The sequence below is a fragment of the Apteryx rowi genome, unplaced genomic scaffold (assembly GCF_003343035.1).
Source record: "Apteryx rowi isolate R43461 unplaced genomic scaffold, aptRow1 scaffold_363, whole genome shotgun sequence".
In the NCBI taxonomy this organism is placed as follows: Eukaryota; Metazoa; Chordata; class Aves; order Apterygiformes; family Apterygidae; genus Apteryx; species Apteryx rowi.
This window is the reverse complement of record NW_020450119.1, coordinates 852387-871418: the sequence shown is the minus strand read 5'-3', so window position 1 is coordinate 871418 and position 19032 is coordinate 852387. Positions and strand designations below refer to the sequence as shown.

General features: G+C 38.9%; 1 protein-coding gene across 3 annotated transcripts in view; it reads left to right on the top strand.

Moving 5' to 3' along the window:
* Positions 1-19032, top strand: part of RMDN3 (regulator of microtubule dynamics 3) — a 44860-nt gene that overhangs the window by 423 nt on the left and 25405 nt on the right. Inside the window, exons 1-6 of one of the 3 annotated variants that reach the window (XM_026073138.1) lie at positions 7-29; positions 2040-2235; positions 2906-3052; positions 7651-7918; positions 9399-9501; positions 10574-10634. In XM_026073138.1, coding sequence (XP_025928923.1) covers positions 2084-2235; positions 2906-3052; positions 7651-7918; positions 9399-9501; positions 10574-10634 — 731 coding nt within the window. In that variant the 5' untranslated portion in view covers positions 7-29; positions 2040-2083. Of the gene's footprint in view, positions 1-6; positions 30-138; positions 1793-2039; positions 2236-2905; positions 3053-7650; positions 7919-9398; positions 9502-10573; positions 10635-19032 lie in introns of those variants that run through there. The other 2 variants (XM_026073137.1, XM_026073139.1) reach the window with 2 other exon arrangements.

Genomic DNA, 19032 nt, shown 5'->3' with positions numbered 1-19032 from the left:
GGCGGAGGCCCCGCGGCACCGGAGCCAGGGTAGGGTACCGCGGGGGCCGGGCCCCGCCGCGCCGGGGCCCGCCCTTCCCGGGGTTGGGGCGGGTTGGCGGCGTCCCCCGGGGGTCCTGTGCCTGGGTTTCACAGCCCCGCGGCCGCGTGTGTGTTTATGTGTATCCGTCACCTGGCCTGGCCTGGTTACGTGCACTTTTTTTGCCCTTGTGCTGGCCGTCTCACCGATACCCACTTTTTCTCCCGCCCCTCTCCAAGCGAAGCCAAGTGTCCTAACACGTTAGGAAAAGTTAGGTGCATGTGGCAATTGCGAACTTTAAAAAATACAGAAATGGAAGTTTGAGCTCTTTTTATCTTCTCGTTTCCGAGCCCTTTCAAAACTGAGGAATCAGAAAGTGAAACTGCATTTGTTAAAAGTGTTCAATTCAGGTTTCGAAAGGAAGCCAGTAGCACAGATGGCTATACAAGTAGGAGTTCTAAGTGTTTCACTTTACCTAGGCTACTGAGATATACATATTAATAAAAAGGTTGCTTTCAGTGGCAAGTTTTTACTTGAACATCTTTATAGAGATATCTGAAGGTTTGTCGCTGTTATTGTGTCAGGTGGGGGAAAGTAGTTTGTAAACAGAATCCTTTAATTTGCCATGTTCCAAGAAGCAGATTTTATGTACGTACTGCTTCATGTGCTCCCACTGCACTGCGTGTAGCATATTCTGTACAAGAACTATAATGTTTAGCAATAACAGGAGAGTGGGAACTTACCTGTATAACTTTAAATGGCTTTAATGGATGAGAACTGGCGAGTATTGCTGCAAAAAATGCCTGCCTGGTTCGTCTGCCACTGGTTACTGACCATATATCTTAGAAGAAATCAGTTCTTCCAGTTTCATGTGACTTCACCCTGAAACACCAATTTATGAGCTGAAGTGGCTAAGGCGGAAGGAGTCTCTGCCTCTGCTGATGTGGTAATGGGAGTGGTGACAACTGGCCCTAGGGCAGGGCAGATGCTTAGAAGTGGTCTGCTTTAAAATAGCACATCCAGGTGGTCTATGGCCCCTTCTTGGGTAAACAGCAAAGACAACAGCGTAAATTATGCGAAGCAAAATGAGAGTGGGGAGAAGATTAGAATATGTAATTTCCTATTTAATAAAATTTAGATTTTTTAGAACTGAATTTAGATATTTTAACACAGTGTACTAGGAAAGATAATCCCTTTGCTTCTGAGAATCTGGTAGCTTTTGTGAGTGTGATTTAATGGTGTTTAAAAAAATGCTTGAGTGCTCTTAAATAATTGGCTTTCACCTAAGTGGTACTAATTTGTGTTCCTCTAATAATGTAATTTAGTATGAGCTTTTAAGAAAACATAATTAAAGTCCACAGATCTAAACCTGTTCTTTTGTGCTGGTTGGTGATGCCAAATCTGTAAGAAATAAGGATCAGAGAGATCAATAAAAGTCCTAGATATTCAGTACAAAGCAATGACATATTTTGATGACTAAACTGCTATTTCTCCTCTCTTTTTTTTCCCCTAAACAAAAATAAAACTCTTTTTCTGGTCTTCTTTGGCCAAAGTTAGCTTGCGTTACCATGGTTCATTGTCACACATTATCTTATAAACTAATTGCTTTCCTGGGTAATGGCCTCCAGAGTTGATTGTAATTCAGAAGAAAAGTAGACTGTAGTATTTAAGTGTGATGTTAATACAGAAGCATGTGGAATAGAAGTAGAATTAATGTACAATGCAGACTTTGAAAGAGCAGTTTCTTCATCTGCAGTGGTCTTTGTGATATTCGGTAAGATTTTTTTTTTTTTTTACAAAGGGATTTTTAAAGTAATGTTGTTAAAAGAACTCTAGTTACCCCTAATTAACATTGAAAATATATTCAGTGTGGCTATATGTTGACATCAGAGAAGGGAATGGTAAAACAGTTGAAGAAACAAGCCTTAGGACAGGTCAGGCATCAATATCTAAGAGCAAGCCTCATATTCTCCTTCATTTTCTGGAAACAAAAATTTAACAGTTTTTTTTTTTTTTTTAAGCCCTTCCCAGAAGGCAGCTTCCTGTAGAGGCAGGAGATGGTGCTATGTACACACCTCTTCTAACACATGAAGAGCAGGTGGATGTGCTGGACCGTCTTGACTTTGTGTTGAGGAACATTACAGAGCTACGACAAGAAGTGGAAGAGCTACGAAACAGCTTGCAGCACTTAGCTGCTGAAATTGTTGGTGAAGTCAAGTTAGTATCATTCCTTTCCCTTTCAATATTTTTCTACTGTTGCATATTTTTACACGTAGATGTTTATATGCACAGAAATACAACTACTATTGATTAAGAGTATGTTAAATCTGGAACTTAGAAGTAAAAAACCATTTCTTTAGTTTTCACTGGCATTACATCTTGGTCCCCAGTGAGATTAATATAAAAAATTGTATGTTTAGCTGGGCTTGAGTTTTTTCTTCTGGAATATTAAGTGCTGACACTTTTTTCAGATATATTGTAGACCAGAAAGGTTATTTATTTATTCTGTAAATCTTTGTCTCTTTTTACTGCTATTATCTCTCACGTTGCTGCCAACTCTAGACAACTTCTGATACAGAATAAAAGGTCCTGTGTGCTGCAAGATGTTTCAGGATTCCTTTGTCTTTCTTTGTTGAGGAAATCATAGGAATGCATGTAATGTGATTATCCCTTTGTGTATGGATTGTTGTGGTCAGTCTTGTTTTAACTGTAGTATGCAACGTTTGCTGTCTGGTAATGAGATGTTTCTATAAGCAAGAGCAACTAACCTTGTGAATTCCTTGGGTATTGAGTGAATTGGATAGAATGTACTAGAGAGGAGATACTGAAGGGCGATAGCAGACATTTCACTACCAAATGTCTGTTTCTTTTTTTGCCTTTCCTAAAGGTCCCATCTGGAAGAAACACAGAAAGTAACTCGGCGAAGGCGGTTCCCATTTCCCAGAGAAAGAAGTGATTCCACAGGGTCCAGTTCAATTTATTTCACAGCCAGCTCAGGAGCAGCCAATACAGATGATGGTGAAAGTGAAGGAGGGTAAGCAGAACACCAGGTCAGAAGTTGCTTTTATGGGCTCCAATGCCCAATTACTTACATATAAGCAATATTTAACATAAAGGCAGGTTCATTTGCTTTTCTTACAGTAAGTCTACTTGGTGTATTTTGTAAGAAAAAGTCTGTTTTCTTTCTGAGGCACTTGTGATAGTGACTGCTGTTTAAAAAAGAAAGCTGAAGCCTTCCAGTGGCAGTTCATCACCAGTCTGCATGGCACGTGGCAGTTTCTGCTACTGTATGCACCCTGGCAAGGAAGTTAACAGTTCAGTAGAGGGAAATGAGAAATACTTCAGTTGACCTAACTTACAGTTGTGGGATACAGATGTTCTCTTGAATTACAGCTTGGAGGTAGTTTTTGAAGGTAGGTATAGTTTCCTGAGAATCTGAGCAACCGGGCATAGTTCAAAACAAACTCACAGAAAAAGCTGCCAAAGGTTAGGACCAAAACAAGCTTTGGGAGTTGGGAGCCTCAGGAATCCATTGCTAGTGTACTGTGGGTGATCTGGAGCTTTTGCCAGGGCCAGATGTGCAGAGATAAATGCTGTGTTCCCAAACATGACTTTTGGAGAGAGGGAGAAAAAGACTCTTTTTTTTTAAACAGTAATTTGATTAGGGCATCTTTCAGGAAAAAGGGAAGTAGAAGTCCAGCCTGGGACTCATGTGAGAGAGCAATCACATTATAAATAAAATGTACATACAGTAGTATATTTTAGAGCATCTGGAAAATTTGAGAAAGTTAAAATGTATTCCAATCAAACAAATGCCTTTCATTAGGGTATTTCTTGTGGATTTTTCAGTGTGTCACACCAATAATTGCATTYCTTAGGTTATCTGTAAAGTTTGCATGTGTTAAATTATCCAGGTGATATCTACAGTACAGAAGCAAGTGTCTTGTGGTATTTGATGGAAAGCAAGAGGTCTACTGGGTACATATATCTTCCTGCCTTCTTCCTGAAGAAAGGCTTCTCTTCTGTGCCTTAATCCAGATGAGTCCTATACCTTCTGAAGTATGTAAATGTCCTCCAAAGCATGCAGTGCTGGCAATAAGCATTTTTTTTCCCCCAAGAAAGTTGAAATGAAATGTAATTTAAAGAGAGAAATAAATGATATCACTGAGAGCAAGGCAGGCAGAATTCTGATGTAACACAGCAGCTAGATGACCAGTCAGCTGGTGCAAACTGACACTCTGTAACAGGGATTAGCAGTCACAGGACAAAGCTGCAGTTTCTGTAGCAGGCTTCCAGAACAAAGGACACAGATCTGCTAGAATGCAGTCTTTGTCAGTTCCATGAAAACAAGTCATTTCAGTCTTCTGTCTCCAGTAACTGGAATAGGAGCAGGAAAGAGTTGGTACAATCTCGTCTAGGTTATCGAGCTGCTTCATTGGTTTGAAGTGCATGGGCTTTAGAAGTGTTTGTATGAAAGGAAATTTAGAGAGCGAATGATTCATGATGGAGTAATGTGCAAGATTCTCAGAATAACGAGGTGCAGAGTGAAGGTGTATTTTAGAACTGTAATCTGTATTTGGTTCTGAAGACAAGACCTGTGCTATCTAGATAATAACAGAGGCATTGACTTGTCACGGTGCCAACAGATATTTTGTGAAGCATGCCAAAAAGGATGGTATTTTTCAACAGGTACTAGACCCAACTATAATCTGATTATTAGAAAATAATAGTTTTAAGTCATGATAGAGGCCAACAAGCATCTTGATGTTTACTCAGACTATCTCCTCAGACCTCAGTGAACTGTGGAGTAGGGATAGATTTTACTGCAAAACCTTGTTACTTTATTGTGCACCTGGTGATAGTTGGTGGAGTTCTCATATTTTATTTAACATCTGTAGATAGCTTTAAGAAYTAGTGTGGAGAATTAGTGAATAAGCAGCTCTCATTTGATTTCAACAAATGTTTGAATAATAATTTCTGACTCTGGTATTCACCTTATACAATAGGTATAACAGTCTGTTCAGGAACAACTGCCTTTAGCATGCAATGTTGCCTTTTAAAGATTAAATACTAAACTTTTTTAATAGAAAATCAGGGTAGGAAATGCACTTTTTGGAAAAGACTACTTAAGTTTCTTAGCAGCTGGGAGGAAGAATAAAACTATCCTCACTAAATAAATTTCAGCAGTGTATTCATTTCTGGCAATTGCCTTATTTTAATTAAATTTAGGAAAATGAAGTCCTGTTTCTGCTTTATTTTATAAACCATGTAGACATAAATATTTTCTCTGATTTCATACACACTTGACCAAAATCATCATGAGCTTTCAGGAGCCAAAGGTCTCAGGCTGTGTTACGGAAGTCAATTTCTCTGTATTGCTTTGGCACTGCATTGGTCTTTTGGGCTTCTTTGTCTCCTCTTTCCATGTGCTTTTTAATTCCAGATAGTGTGTTTTCATTTTCATTCAAGTTGTGTGCTAGCCAGAGGCCTTAACATACTAAAACATTTAAGAACTTTCCATCATCATAAACTTGAGAAAACTGGCTGATAACATCCAAATCCCTTAATATTTCTGGAAATTTTGCATTTATGAAGTTATGTTCACTATTACTTCTCTTTTTAAACTGGCAGCATCTTGCATGAGCTGTCTTGGAGAAAATGCATTTTTGTGGCAGAGAAAAAAGTGTACAGGACTCATCCGTTGCTGCTTGTTTTTAAAAGACCACTTTCCACGTTGAATGATCCTGAAACGTAATGTGTTTTTCAATTGAAGTACTGCGATCTTTGCAGCCACCACTAAAATGTTGTAATGGAACGGCATCGCAGCTGTATAGCCCACAGCTACGCTGCACAGCAGTGGCAAATAGTAAATCATGCTTAATTTGAACTGCAGAGAGAATTTTAAGAGACAGTGTTTAAGTACAGAAAATGAAGTAGCCAAGGGAACGCCAGTGTCATCTAGCCCCATGTGGTTACGTTATCCCTTAAATGCAGTGCTGCTTACTTAATTGTCAGCATATTTTCTTGTAGTGATTAGTCTTCTGTCTTTGCAGTGATAAGGCTGACTGTTGCTTTATTTCTTGTCTTAAAATTTTACACTACAAAAAGGTGCATGTTTTAAATTACGGATGAGGGCTGGAGGTTGTGGTGAGTGAGGATATTTGTTTACCTTCTAGCAGAGAGGGTAAATGCTTGATCATAATTAACGGTTCTTGGAAAACTGAAGCTTTGCTAGGCCAAATGTATCTTGTTATCTGTGTGCGGCCAAACTGCTGTAGCTGCTTTCTTTAGATATGGACCTTGGTCACATATCTTTGTCTCCAGATGAAGATAGCTTCACACACAGAGCACTAGAATTTCCCTTGGAGAACAGTGAGAAATTCAGACAGTACAAATGAGATGACCTAGCAATTTCCTTGAGCTGTCTGGTGGGAGCACAGCACCCAATGCCCTCCCCTCCCCCGGGATTGCAGTGACTTCTAATTGTAACATAGAACTTTTAAAGCTCAACACGTGGCTTGGGCACAGTTTACTGAGATAACAGCTACATAGAGCATCTAGAATTAAACATTTATGGGGTTTGAAGTAGCCTGCTTCAGGAAGAGAGCCCTCTATTTAGGTAGTCTAACAAAAACTGGATATAGATTTACATATTATTAAATTACTGACCAACTTTGGCTTCTTCTTTAGTTAAGATATACAGATAAAAGTGAGGGGGCAAAATAGATCAAGGATCTTTTTTTAAAAAAAAAAGTTGTTTGAGGCTATGTTCTTAAACCCAGGCCTAATTCTGTAAATAGACACTTCATTGCAACAATGTCAGTCAACATAGAAGGCTTTTTCAAATTTCCAACTTAAGTGCCTGTATATGATTTGGGAGAGCCCAATTTTAGCCATTTTCAGAAAGTTTGATCTAAGCTTTATTCTATTTCATTTGACCAATTTAGCAGCTCATCATTGCCTGGGTTTTTGTGTTTGTGGTGTCTGTGTGTGGCTCATTTGCTGTCTCCCTGCTTGACTTCTTTTCATGTGAAATGGTTTTGATCACTCTCCTACCGTTTTATAGCTTTTCACGTGTCAGTGTGAACAAACTCTTTCATATTTGGTGCTCAGACAATATGATGGAGGCACTAGATTTTGCCAAAACAGCTATTGTGTCTGAAATTTCCAGGATCAGGTTAAAACCCTGTTACATCAGGTTAAAAAGTTACATCTTCCACATGGGTGAGTGAGTGCGTTAAAACTTCTGTTGAAATTCTCTTCTATAATCCATACATTTTAAGTGACCTGTCCTAGGTCTGTTCTTAATATGCTTAATTCTTACATTAAAATTAAAAGGTCCAAGAGAACCTGTTACAATATGTAACTGTATAGTATATAAGCAAGATATGGGCACTTGTGACTAAGACCTCCTTTCTTCAATTTTCTGTGGCTGTGTGCACTACGTGAGAAATAGTGAAAGTGTGTCATTTGAGAACTTGGATTGTATAGTATTCTCTGGGATAAACTCTGAGGTATACTCCTCTTTCTTTATTAGGAGGATTTAGTCTTTGTGTACCGTATGTATAAAACTGTGTCGTAGACAGCTGGTATCTGCTCAGGCTAATTTTGCATTATGTTCCTTTCTGAAAGGTACACCACAGCCAATGCTGAGTCGGATTATGACCGGGAGTCAGAGCGAGAGAGTGAGGAAGGGGAAGATGAAGTGAGCTGTGAAACAGTGAGGACTGCACGAAGGGATTCCCTGGACCTGGTCAATGAGGATGAAACACATTTAATCTTAGATTCCTCGGTAGAGGAAGGAATGGGTCAGCTGCTGCAGCAGGCTGACCAGTTGCATAATGGAGATGATCAGGAGAAGAGAGAAGGATTCCAGCTGCTCCTTAATAACAAACTGGTGGTAAAGGTTGACTTTTTATGTTTCCAGGGAGAAATGTGCCGGGAGAGAGGAAATTGCTTATCTTAGTAGGGTCTAGATCCTGCACAGCAATTGGGCCTGCTTCCAGTGGCCCCCTTTCTCAGGAGCAGCTTGAGAGTGGGCTGCAGGCCAGAGTTGTTTACGCTACAGCAGCAGCCGGTTCCTGACCACTCTTGGTCTTGGAGCTCCATGTCTTATCATGTCATTGCTTTCCCTGAATGAACACACTGCACATGTGCAGTATAACAGTACTATGCCTCTGCAATAAACTCAGCAAACCTTTTGAGAATGTGTTTACCTCATTGCATATGCACAATACAGTTGTGCCATTTATATTCAGGAAATTTATATATTATTCCATTTACATTCAGGCAACATTCTTTCCAAGGACTGTCCGCTGCACATGCCTCATAGGTTCATGAGCGTGATAATGAAGAGGCCTCGCTATGCAGTGCTATTACTACACTGAAATCAATGAGTTGCATACCCAGGCAGAAGGGTTAGGCAACACTTATGTGTATATTGCTTAATGAGATTAAAAACCTGGATGATGCAAGGTTTTTGTTGCCTTAAAGACTGTGGGTTTTTTATATCGTGTATGCTATGTGACTTGATCCCCTGATTCAGTGAATGCTGAAATTTAACAAGGGTCAGTGATAGTTTTACTCTAGCTATTGCAGATAGTTATGTTATACCTATAGCCAAGCACAGCAGAGGCACCCAGCACTGAAATCTGCCTTGCTGTGTCTTTGCTGCTGCTATCTACAGGAGCTACTTCAGGCATGCGTCTGCTGCAGTGGCACTACATCCCACTGTCAGCCTCAGTTAGTGTTTACCTAAGTCCCGTATAGCCAGTAAAGGAAGCTTTTTAGTTTGCCTTCTAACAAGCAAAAACTGCTTGGCTCCTGTATTTTCAGCAGAAATAAAAGGACAGAAATAACAGATTATTTGACTAGTTCTAATTCTAAGGAGAACTCTTCTTTCTCCCCATCTGGAAAGAATGGCAGCCTGTCATCTTCTGAAATTTGTTGCAAAACAAACCAATGTAAGAGACTGTTAGGTGGTTGGGTTTTATGTTTTTACTTAAAAATGTTTGATTTTCTCAGAACATGTACTCTCCAGCATAAGCAGTACAGCTACAGTAGTGTCTTGGGTTTAATAGCCAGGATGTGAAACTCCCTGAATGCTCACTGAAGCATGAAAAATGTAAAATTGGTTTTGCGAATTTTAAGAAAGTAGTTAGGGTTTAATGAAATGTTAGGGTTAGTGGAGCATTGTAGCTTTCCTGTTTGTTCTTTTGTGGTTCTGCTTCAGTTTTTATAGATTTGGAGCCTTTTAAGGTTTCAAAATATGTCTGTGTAACTTCTATGCCCACACTTGGTTTTTCCTTCTCATGTCCTTTGTTAATGGCAGAATGGGTTTCCCACACAGCTGATATATCACATTTGTGCTTTTACTGCAGTACGCAGACCAGAAAGATTTTCTTTGGCGCCTGGCCCGAGCACACAGTGATATGTATGAAATCACAGAAGACACAGAGGAGAAGAAATCATATGCATCTGATGGTAGGGAAATGCATATTTGGGGCGGGGGACTGGCGGTGTTTGAAGCTGACTTTACACTTCAGATTTATAACCCTGCATTATAAACAATGTTGTAGATTTTTTTCCTGTTTTTTGTTGTTGGTGGKTTTTTTTGTTTTTTAAGGGAATGACTAACAGTAGTGTTATGGTACGTGTTGAAATTTTGCTTTCTGAAAGACAGTGTAGGTAGACCCAGGGCTAATTAAAGCTGTAAAGGTCTGTTTCTCACTTATCACATCTGTATTCTGTGTGGTATTAAGATAAATTTTTGCTGTAACCCATTTTATTTTTTGTTACCAAACATTCAGGTGTAAAAAGAACTAAGTTTTTAAATGTGTCTGTTTACTTAGTGAAATCTGTTAGGTTTCATTTCCTGATTTTCCTCCACTGTCTCAAATGTGTGTGTTTGCAACRCTGTAGGTGGCGCAGAATTAAAAAAAAAAATTAACTTTGTTACAGTTAATATATACAACAAAGACTATTCTAAATTATTTGTTGCCCCTTTTATTATCCAAATAACTAAATATAATAATCTAAATTGTCCTTTTCTGGAAACCAGTATAACAATTTAAAACATGAAATTTAAGTTTTATTTTGATAGTATTTTATTTTATTTTGATAGTCCTTGCCTTTAATACACACTTAGTTTCAGCTCTTTGAGATTGCAGGTTTTTGGAGGTCGGAGGGGAAATGGGGCAAGTCCTAGATGTAAAGCTGTGAAATGAATCGGAACAAAAGCATTGCAAATTCTCATTATTTGTGAAGATGTTTTTGTTATGGATGACTGTTCTTCCAAATGTGGTGAAACCACCTTGTCAGTCAAGACAATTTGCTACTGTGCTTAAATCTGCATGATCTCTTTGAGTGGTCTTAGATGCTCCGTATAATTACAATAATGTGAAATTGTTCATAGAACATTTTCGAGCCAAATGTATTATAAAATTAACAAATGTATACAATTTTATGCCGTTTTATTATTGTACTCTAACACCCTAGAGAAAGGAGTTAGGAGGGATGGTGACTGAATTTCTTACCTCTGACAATTTATCTGCAGGGAAGCAAGAAATAGAAGCTGCCTTACAGAAATGGGATCAAAGCGCTGAGTGTCATCAGTGGTATGTAACTTTTTGTTCTTAAGAAGCATAGGAAAAGGAATAAAAAATTGTTGTGAGCTGAGCTGCATTAAAAGTTAAAAAAGACTTTTTGCTCTTACTTGGAGTACACTATACTGATTTTCCTTAAAAAGCCATTATTAACAGCTTTTGTTAATTGGCATAAGTTGACAGGCAGTTGACAGTTCAGTTGACAGTTACAGAGATAACTCGATTTGCTTTGCTCATACCAATTTAATTATAAACTTCTCACTGAGAGCAGATGGCCAGAAGAGTTCTTGAACAGAAGCTAACAGCTAGAATAATGAATTTCCATGGGTACTGAGGATAGATGGTGTCAAGGTTTTTGTGAGTCTGCACCTGACAACTCAATGCACCTTGCTAGTGGCAGCGAAAAATCAGCTTCCAGATGGGTCTTGGAGAAACAGGCTATTGACAAAATGGGTTTGAGATGAATGAGTACAATAAGCTCCATTTGGTTTTCAGCAGTCTTAAATTTGGGGACTAAACTGCATGTTCTTTGGGCTGGTCATAGCTTAGGTGTGACTATTTTGAAAAGAAAGTGAAAGAAAGCTTGCGTTAGAAGCTTTTTGTGGAATTTTGAAGCTTCTTTTCTTTCAGAAAGCAGAAAACAGTGTGCTCAACAACTGGTTTTTGGGACCATACGTGGGCCTAGGCAGGATGCGTCAAGCTTCTTGGCACAGAAATGACCTGAACTCCATCAGCATTGCCTTTGATTGTGCAGACCCTGAGAAAACGTGTATCTGAGCACCCTGTTGTTCTGTGCCGGGCATAGGTTGGCTGCCAAAGGTTATGTTCACATGGATGGCTTGCAGAGAGCTAGTTCATGAGTTTGAGAGCTCACTGTGGTGAGACTCTCTTTTTCTTTCACAAGTATTCTGTTTCCTTTGATGCTTTTTCAGCCCCCTATAGAGTAAAGTGTATGTCCTGAAAGCCAAACTAACAGCCAGCTGCACATCTCTGGGGGCAAAGACTTGAGAGTTACATATTAAATATGTATGAAGTTTTTTCTTTTGTGTTCCTGTTACATTCTTGGGTTAATTTGTTTGGTTTTTTATTTTATTACTGACATTTCAAAGGCATGTGCGATGTCAAAGTACCAAGTGTTTTAAAATGGGTTAAAAGGAATGTCTAGGGAAGTGCGAGGGGATGCACCAGCATTCTTGGGGTGGAAAGGATATTGGACAATCCCTCCTTCCTTGTGAGGACAAGATGCTGCTTGAATTAGGAGATTTGTATAATTGTGATGTCCGTCACTGGACCCTGGAATTTATAAACAAACTCATAATCTGATGCTGAAAGATAAAGGTCTTTGAATTTATGTGTTCATATTTTACAGTTTCCAAATAGGTTGCTATGATTTCTCTGTGCATAAATATTATCTAAACTCTCACTGGTGTCAAAACTCTGCTAGGAGTTACAACTTTGGACTTAAGTAGCAGAAAATGCTAATTTTAACACTGAATATTGAACTTTGTATCTGCTGCATTTAACTTGTGTTTTATAATGGGTTGTTGCTCAAATAATACAATATAATATAATTTGTCCTGGAGCAACACATATTTGTCTTTGTGGTACCTTCAGATCATCAAAAAGTGATTATTTTTAAACTAATTGCCAAAGTTAAGCTTAGAGCTGTTTTTGGTATTTTGGACCACTTCAGCATGCATAGTAGTTAATGTAGTTAATTGCATTTTTTTACTGAAGATTCTTTATGAAGAGTCATGTAAATGTAAAACAGCTGTTTACAGAGAAGYGGTAAAACTGCTAAACACACAAAATAAGAACATGCTTTTTCCTCTCCCTTTAGTCCTCTCGCTTTTCCTTTCATCGAGTGCACATCTAGATAAATACAATTAACCGCTTCTTCCATGGTGGTCAGGTGTCTTAAGGTTTGTATATACCATGCAGTAGAGTGCAGTGCAGATATTTCCAGGATGTAAATCTGTACACCACAGTGCTGTGCGGGGTTGCTTGCTTTATGTCATGAGGCAGTATATTTGCCTCATTCAGTTAGGCCTGTTACCTCAGGCTTAGTGTTGTGCCCATATTCTTATGTTTATCTCAGTTCTGGAGTAAGTATAAAGACCGTACGTAGCAGGTAGACTTTGACGGTCTTCTGGAGAGTGTCTTCAGATCTGGCACTGCTGTATTCTGATCGTGTATGATACTTGTCATTCTGCAAAGAGCCATGGCTTGGAAATGAATTGAGACAGTAGCAGTGGCAGTATATGGCTTTCCGTGTACAAAGGCTTGGTTTTTTTCTGCGTGATAGAAGATAAAACGATCTGTGATTTAAACAAGCAAGGTGTACTGTGGTTGTGTAAATGGTGCACTTGGTTAGCATTCTGGTATGTATATAGGCAAGAGAGGCAGGTACCTTGGTCTCTTCAGCAGCCCGTATGAACAGGCTTTTGTTGAAACTTGAGTGTGAACAGTTGAACAGATTGTTTGTCCTTCTGAAAAAATATACTGCAAGAAAGTTTCTATGGTAGTACAGACAAAGTAGTGATAGGGAATATGCTTTTCTGGTATTTGGGCTAATTGCTTGGTAAACAGTGTTGATCAGCAGTTACAGTGAATGAGTGATCATCTGTAAAACAATAAAAGAACAGGAATTTTAGTGGAAATTTTGTATTATTTTTTGAAATTATCAGAAAAAGACAGGGTGCTGAATGCCTTTACCAAAGGAGACCTATGCTCTTCCGAGATGAATAGTTGTACTTGGAGGATCTGTTTGGACTGCTGACTTCTTTTCAAGACCATAAATGCATTTATTCAGACTGTGTACTTTAGCTCTTAGTAATGAATAGCACTTGTCAATTTAAGTATTGATATGAAGCAAGAATACTGGGGAGACAGTGTGACTAATCTCTTTAGCAGATTCAGGTGTTTGGCTCTTTCTGCTGCTTTAACTTCTTGAAGGAATGTTTTTTGGTCACCACATTGACTGTTAAAGTTTTAAGTTGCTTTAGTACTTGAACTTTTGATATTCTACAGAGCAAAATTCCACTTCAGAGTATAATATTGATGGATTAACTGTATAATCCAGAGTTTTATTGTGTACAGAACTAGCTGACCCAAGGATTTCCGAAGAGCCCTGGATTCTTAGGTTGGGCTGAAATCTGAGTAGGTCCAGGTTATTTGCGTGAACCTTTCAGTACCGGGGCTACATGTTATTAAAGCTGATACTGCTTTTTTGTTTTTCTTCTGTATTTTGTATTAGAACCTCAGTATGGTGCCTTTAAATACATGCTTTTTTAATGATATCTTGGCTGCACTGGCTGTAATGTGATATTTAGTCATTTGTCTCCAACAGCAAATCTTGAGCCTTTTGAACTGAGCGCTCTCCTATGACTCCATGCTTCTGTTACAACCTGTGCACGCCTCTTTCCAGAACAGTTTTGCTGAAAGAGTCCACAAGCTCTTGTCCCTTTAGACCTGTCCCTCTTCTGAACAGAGGCAAGGCTTCCTGTCTTTGCACACATCTACATCTTGCTTTTAATTCTAGAGAACAGCTTCAGAAGGGGCAGCTGCAGAAAGGAAATAGCAGAGCAACATGTGGGAGGCATGGGATTTATTGGAAAGGAATATGTAAGTACCTTTATCAGTAACAGAAATAATTATTTTATATCATAAATAAAACAGGAAATTGTTCCCTTTCCAGCTCTGCCTGGGTCATGGACTGGTCACAGGCTGTTTTAATTACAGTCTGTTCTTACTCTAATTAACTTTCACCTAAGAAAAAAATTATGGTTAATGAGATGATACTCAGTATATGAAATGGTGATACCCAATATTTGAAAAYTCAAAGTTGTTGGATAATACATAGTTCCAAAAGACATTATAGGTTGTCTTTACTCGAGGATTGGACACATTGATCAGAATTCTGTTTAGTTCACCATACTGTCTGTAACCATAGCTAGCAGCAATGTTGAGGGTAATATTAAAAAATAGGTGAACTATAGAATGATTATTTTCCTTCATTCTGGCATCCTTAAGTTCGGCAATCAAAAGTTTAGAGATGAGTCTGCATTCAGATGATAGCCCTTGATGGACCTGTCCTTCATGGGTTCATGTAATCCTGTTTTAACCACTAGGCACTCTTCATTTCCATGACATCCTCTGGTATAAGTTCCATAACTTAACATCCTTTAGTAGAAACGCTGTTTCTTTTGTTTGAAAGTACCAATAGAAGTTTTGAAGCTTGCTTTTTTAGTTTTGATTTGATGCCCTAGCTCTTGGTTTATGAAGTGAATAGGAAATGACTATTCACGCTTTCTTTGTAACTCTGGTTTTATCATCTCTCTGTCATGTTTCAGTATCTGTTTCCCTTGCTGCAGAATCCTAATCTTTTATAGTCTCTTCTCATAGGAGATCATTTTATTACCATTGTCACTCCTGTTGTCTATCTCTGTATTTTTCTCTTGCTATTACAACTTTTTTTCAGAAGAGAGAACCAGAATTCAATGCAGAACGCAAGTTGCAAGAGCAGCGTGGATTTTTGTAGTACTCTTGTGGTGATTCTTCTCATTCTTACCTCTACGTACAGTAGTTAACATTCTTTTTCTCTTTTCCGCAACATATTAAGTGGACATTTTTAAAGAAATATTCCCAGTGATTTCAATGTCTATTCTGTGTGATAATTGCTAGCTTTAAGCTTGTGATTGCATATGTGGTGTTAGGGCTCTGTTTTTCCTGTATGCTGGCTTTGGTGACACCGAGTGGAAGATGACTGCCTGCAGCTTTGGGGCATTTTGTGGCTCGATCGTTTGAAGGCTTTGGCAGAATGATAGTAAGTGGTTTGTCAAGAATGATATGGAAAGCAGTGTGTCTGGGACTTGCTCTGTACTGGCCTTGAAATCTGCCCAAATATGAAGCAGAGTCTTTTCATGGATCTCTTGGGTCGTCTTGACATTAGATTAGTACAAAGCTACTATTGTAGTCATTTGGTCTCGGAAATCGTCTGGTCTCAAGAGAGACATCTCCACAGAACTGGTAGAAACAGAACTGAGATTTGGTCAGTGCTATAAAGACAAGTCAGACTTTGTACAATGCAATTGATCTCTGTGTCTATGCATTCCTTGTAGGCACCATTTAGGAATATAGAAATGTGGGGTTTTGAGGTATTTAGCCTTTAGACTACATTTGCACCTCTTAAGCTGATTAATTTTGTACCAAGTGTTCTTAATGCCTGTCTGCTCCTGTCTTATAATTCCCTGATTCTTATCTCTGGCACATATATCAAAGTCATTCTTTGCCTTAATTGTAAAAGATCTCTGAACAGATAGATATTATGTCCAACTAAATAATAACCTTGCTCCCTTAGCTTATTTCAGCTCACGGACAGGAGAACAGAGAAAGCTTGTATGTTTGTTCTTCCTTGCTTTTTGGGGTGGATGGAAAAGGCACTGATTGTTGTACAAGCCTGTGCATTATGCATATTAAACATGAATATGTGAAATCCTCAGGAATCAAGTGAAAGAAAAAACTGATTCCCTGTTAGAACTCCCTGTCCATTTYGGTGTGTGTTTGCAGTGCAACTGCAAGTATGTAACACCAGCTTCAAGGATCAGGAAAGGAGAGGGCTGTGTGTTTGCCTTGGCTTCAACTCCTATTGTTAAAAGAAATCTTGAATGTACAACACAATGCCGAAGGGTTTCAAAGATCCATCTGGGAAAAATTTTGCAGGTGCTGCATTACCAGCCTTTGTTTGAGCTGAATATTTCACGCTGAAAATTAAATGCTATTTGCTGACAGCTGAGAGCTGTCACTGCAGAAGAAGTAATATGTTTTGCCCCATCTTGGAGATATTATGTATGTTAATGAGAAGTGGGGGGGAATGCTCTCTTGGACTGAATGAGCCTTTGAAATGTGCCCTCTCTCAGAAGAGTCTGTCACTTTGGTAGAGCATCACGAAAACTTTACGAGAGAACCATTTGCACACTTGATAAACCCTGAATTGTGTACCACCTCCTTTAAATCCAGTTGGTGCATCTGGATGTCCTGTGGGTGGATATCATGTTCTTGAAATGTGACAGCGTTCTGAGAACAACTTGGAGATAGCTTTAATTTTAACAATTGGCAGTACTTCAGTATTTAACTCTTCATGGAATACTGCCCAGAACTGGCCAGTTTTGAGCTATGATTTAGATTTATGAGCTGAGTGTTTCTTGTTCCCCAGGTGAATTAAGCCGGGGACATGCTGACAATATAAATTAGGGGCAGAAACGACCATAGCAATAGAAGATATTTCAGCACCAAGAGGAGGAAAAATAGGCAGCTGGAGCCGCCAATAGCACCCAGAACACTCAGAACAGTGTGTGTGTGTGTGGGGGGGGGGGGTACCTCCCTTTCACAGGGATGCCAGTACCCTGCAGCACCTCTGTGTCCTGAGCCATGGAGGCTCTCGGAATGGGAATGCCAGGAAAGAGCCAAGTGAGAGAAACTATTGTCAAGTATGAAATGGCACAAAAAACATCTCAGCAGGGATCCGTGCATGCCGATGCTTAGAATGTATTTACAGTCTGTGAGTTTGGGCTTTCTCTGCCCTGAACATTAACCAATTGCTCCAGCCTTTCCCTTCCTTGTGTTCCTTTCTCCTTCCCTTAAGTAATTTTGTTGCTTCTCTCCCTGTAATTCCGTCCTTCAACAACAGTGACGTAAGGTGACACTTACAGTCAGTTGCCTTCTATTTGTTAGACACAAAGAAAGAGATGTCTTATAAAATTGTGATCTCTGAAAGAAAGACTATCAGCTACTAAATGGCCCCAACTTGGTCTGTTTTCATTCATTTCTTGGGGGAAGATTGTAATAAAAATGGTGTGGAGGGAAGCCTTCAGTATGGAAATAATATTTATGAAGTTTTATGCCATGTGTGTTTCCCATGCAAAATTCAGCTACCAGTAGTACTCAAGAATGTTATTTTGGTCTTCTCTAATTGGTCTTTTTTAATTTATTACTTAAAAATTATATACTGTACGTTAGTTGAGGCTTGCTACTACTTTGTAGATGGTTAACTTGTGTCATATGTATTCTTGTTAATACACTGTAAACAAGTCTTCCTTTTTTTCCTGTATGGCAACAGCATCATATTGTTGCCTTGTGCTGCCTGTGACCTACTGTAACCTCCAGATTGAATTCAGAGTTTGATTCTCCATTGCCCTCCTCCAGCTACTTGAATCCTCCAGCATAGGATAGTTCACAGCCTTTTTAAACTCCATCTCTGTTATATTACCTAATTTAATCAATACCATCAGAGTGTTGCTATCAGGGGAGTTTTTTGACGCTCCATTCAATGTGCGTTCCCACTGTGACAATGATTCATTCGCAGTCACTCTCAAACACCAGTTAATCATGGAAAACTTAGGTGGAAGACTCGGGTGATTTATTTACACCAAAACAAAGTTGTATTCTTTCTGATAGATATTCTTCAAAACAGATTACACAGACCCCCAGTGATGGAGCTCCCACTTTCACCTTTCTATGAATTGCATATCAACTTTATACCAGTTACAGCTATACTATGTTTCCTTAGTTTACTTTTAAGAATATCATGAAAAGTGTGCTAAAATCCTAAAATTTAATCTATATCAGTCTGTCTCTTGTTCCTCCTTCACTCTTTTCAAAGCAGGACATTTAATTAGTTTGATATTTGGTTCTTGGGTGTCTTACTGGCAAGACTGGGAGTTCAAGTTGCTAGACACTTCTTCATTCATTCCATGTGTAATGAGGCTGTTTTCTGAGAGCTTGTTGCTAAGACATTGAAACTGGATTAACCATGAGCAAATCCCTGATAGCGACTGATGTGAAGCATAAAATTAAAGGCTACCACAAACTTTCAAGCAGATTTGATATCTGCAAGTGGAAGGTGTTTTGAGTGATTACCTGAATTCATCCTGAGATTCTTAGCATTGCACTTTTGTCTTCCAAGTTGAGACAGTTATTAAGTCATATCCTGCCTTAAGCCTTTAATGTGGTATAAGAATCATTTGTTTGTATAGGTTGGGTTGTTGCTTTAATCTTGGGAGATCTTGATCAGATTTTTTTTTTTTTTTTTTTTGTGCAGATGGTAGCCTTTGGAAAGGATGAGGCTTTGCTTATCCAGCAGGCTTTTGCTGCTTGTGAACAGGAACAAGAGTCATTTTCAAGGCATCTTGAACTGCTTTAGTTGTTGAGCGTTCCTGTTGGTTCGTTAGAACAAAGCTAAAAAGCTTGTTATTTAGCAGACATGAAACATAACCTGCCTAGAAAGTGCAATAAGAAAAAAGAAAAAACAGTATTGTATTTTGATTTTAAAAAATCAAACTTGTTTTCATAAAAATACTGAAGACCTTCATACAAATGTCTGGGCATTTGGGAATTTTGTGGTTTGGCAATG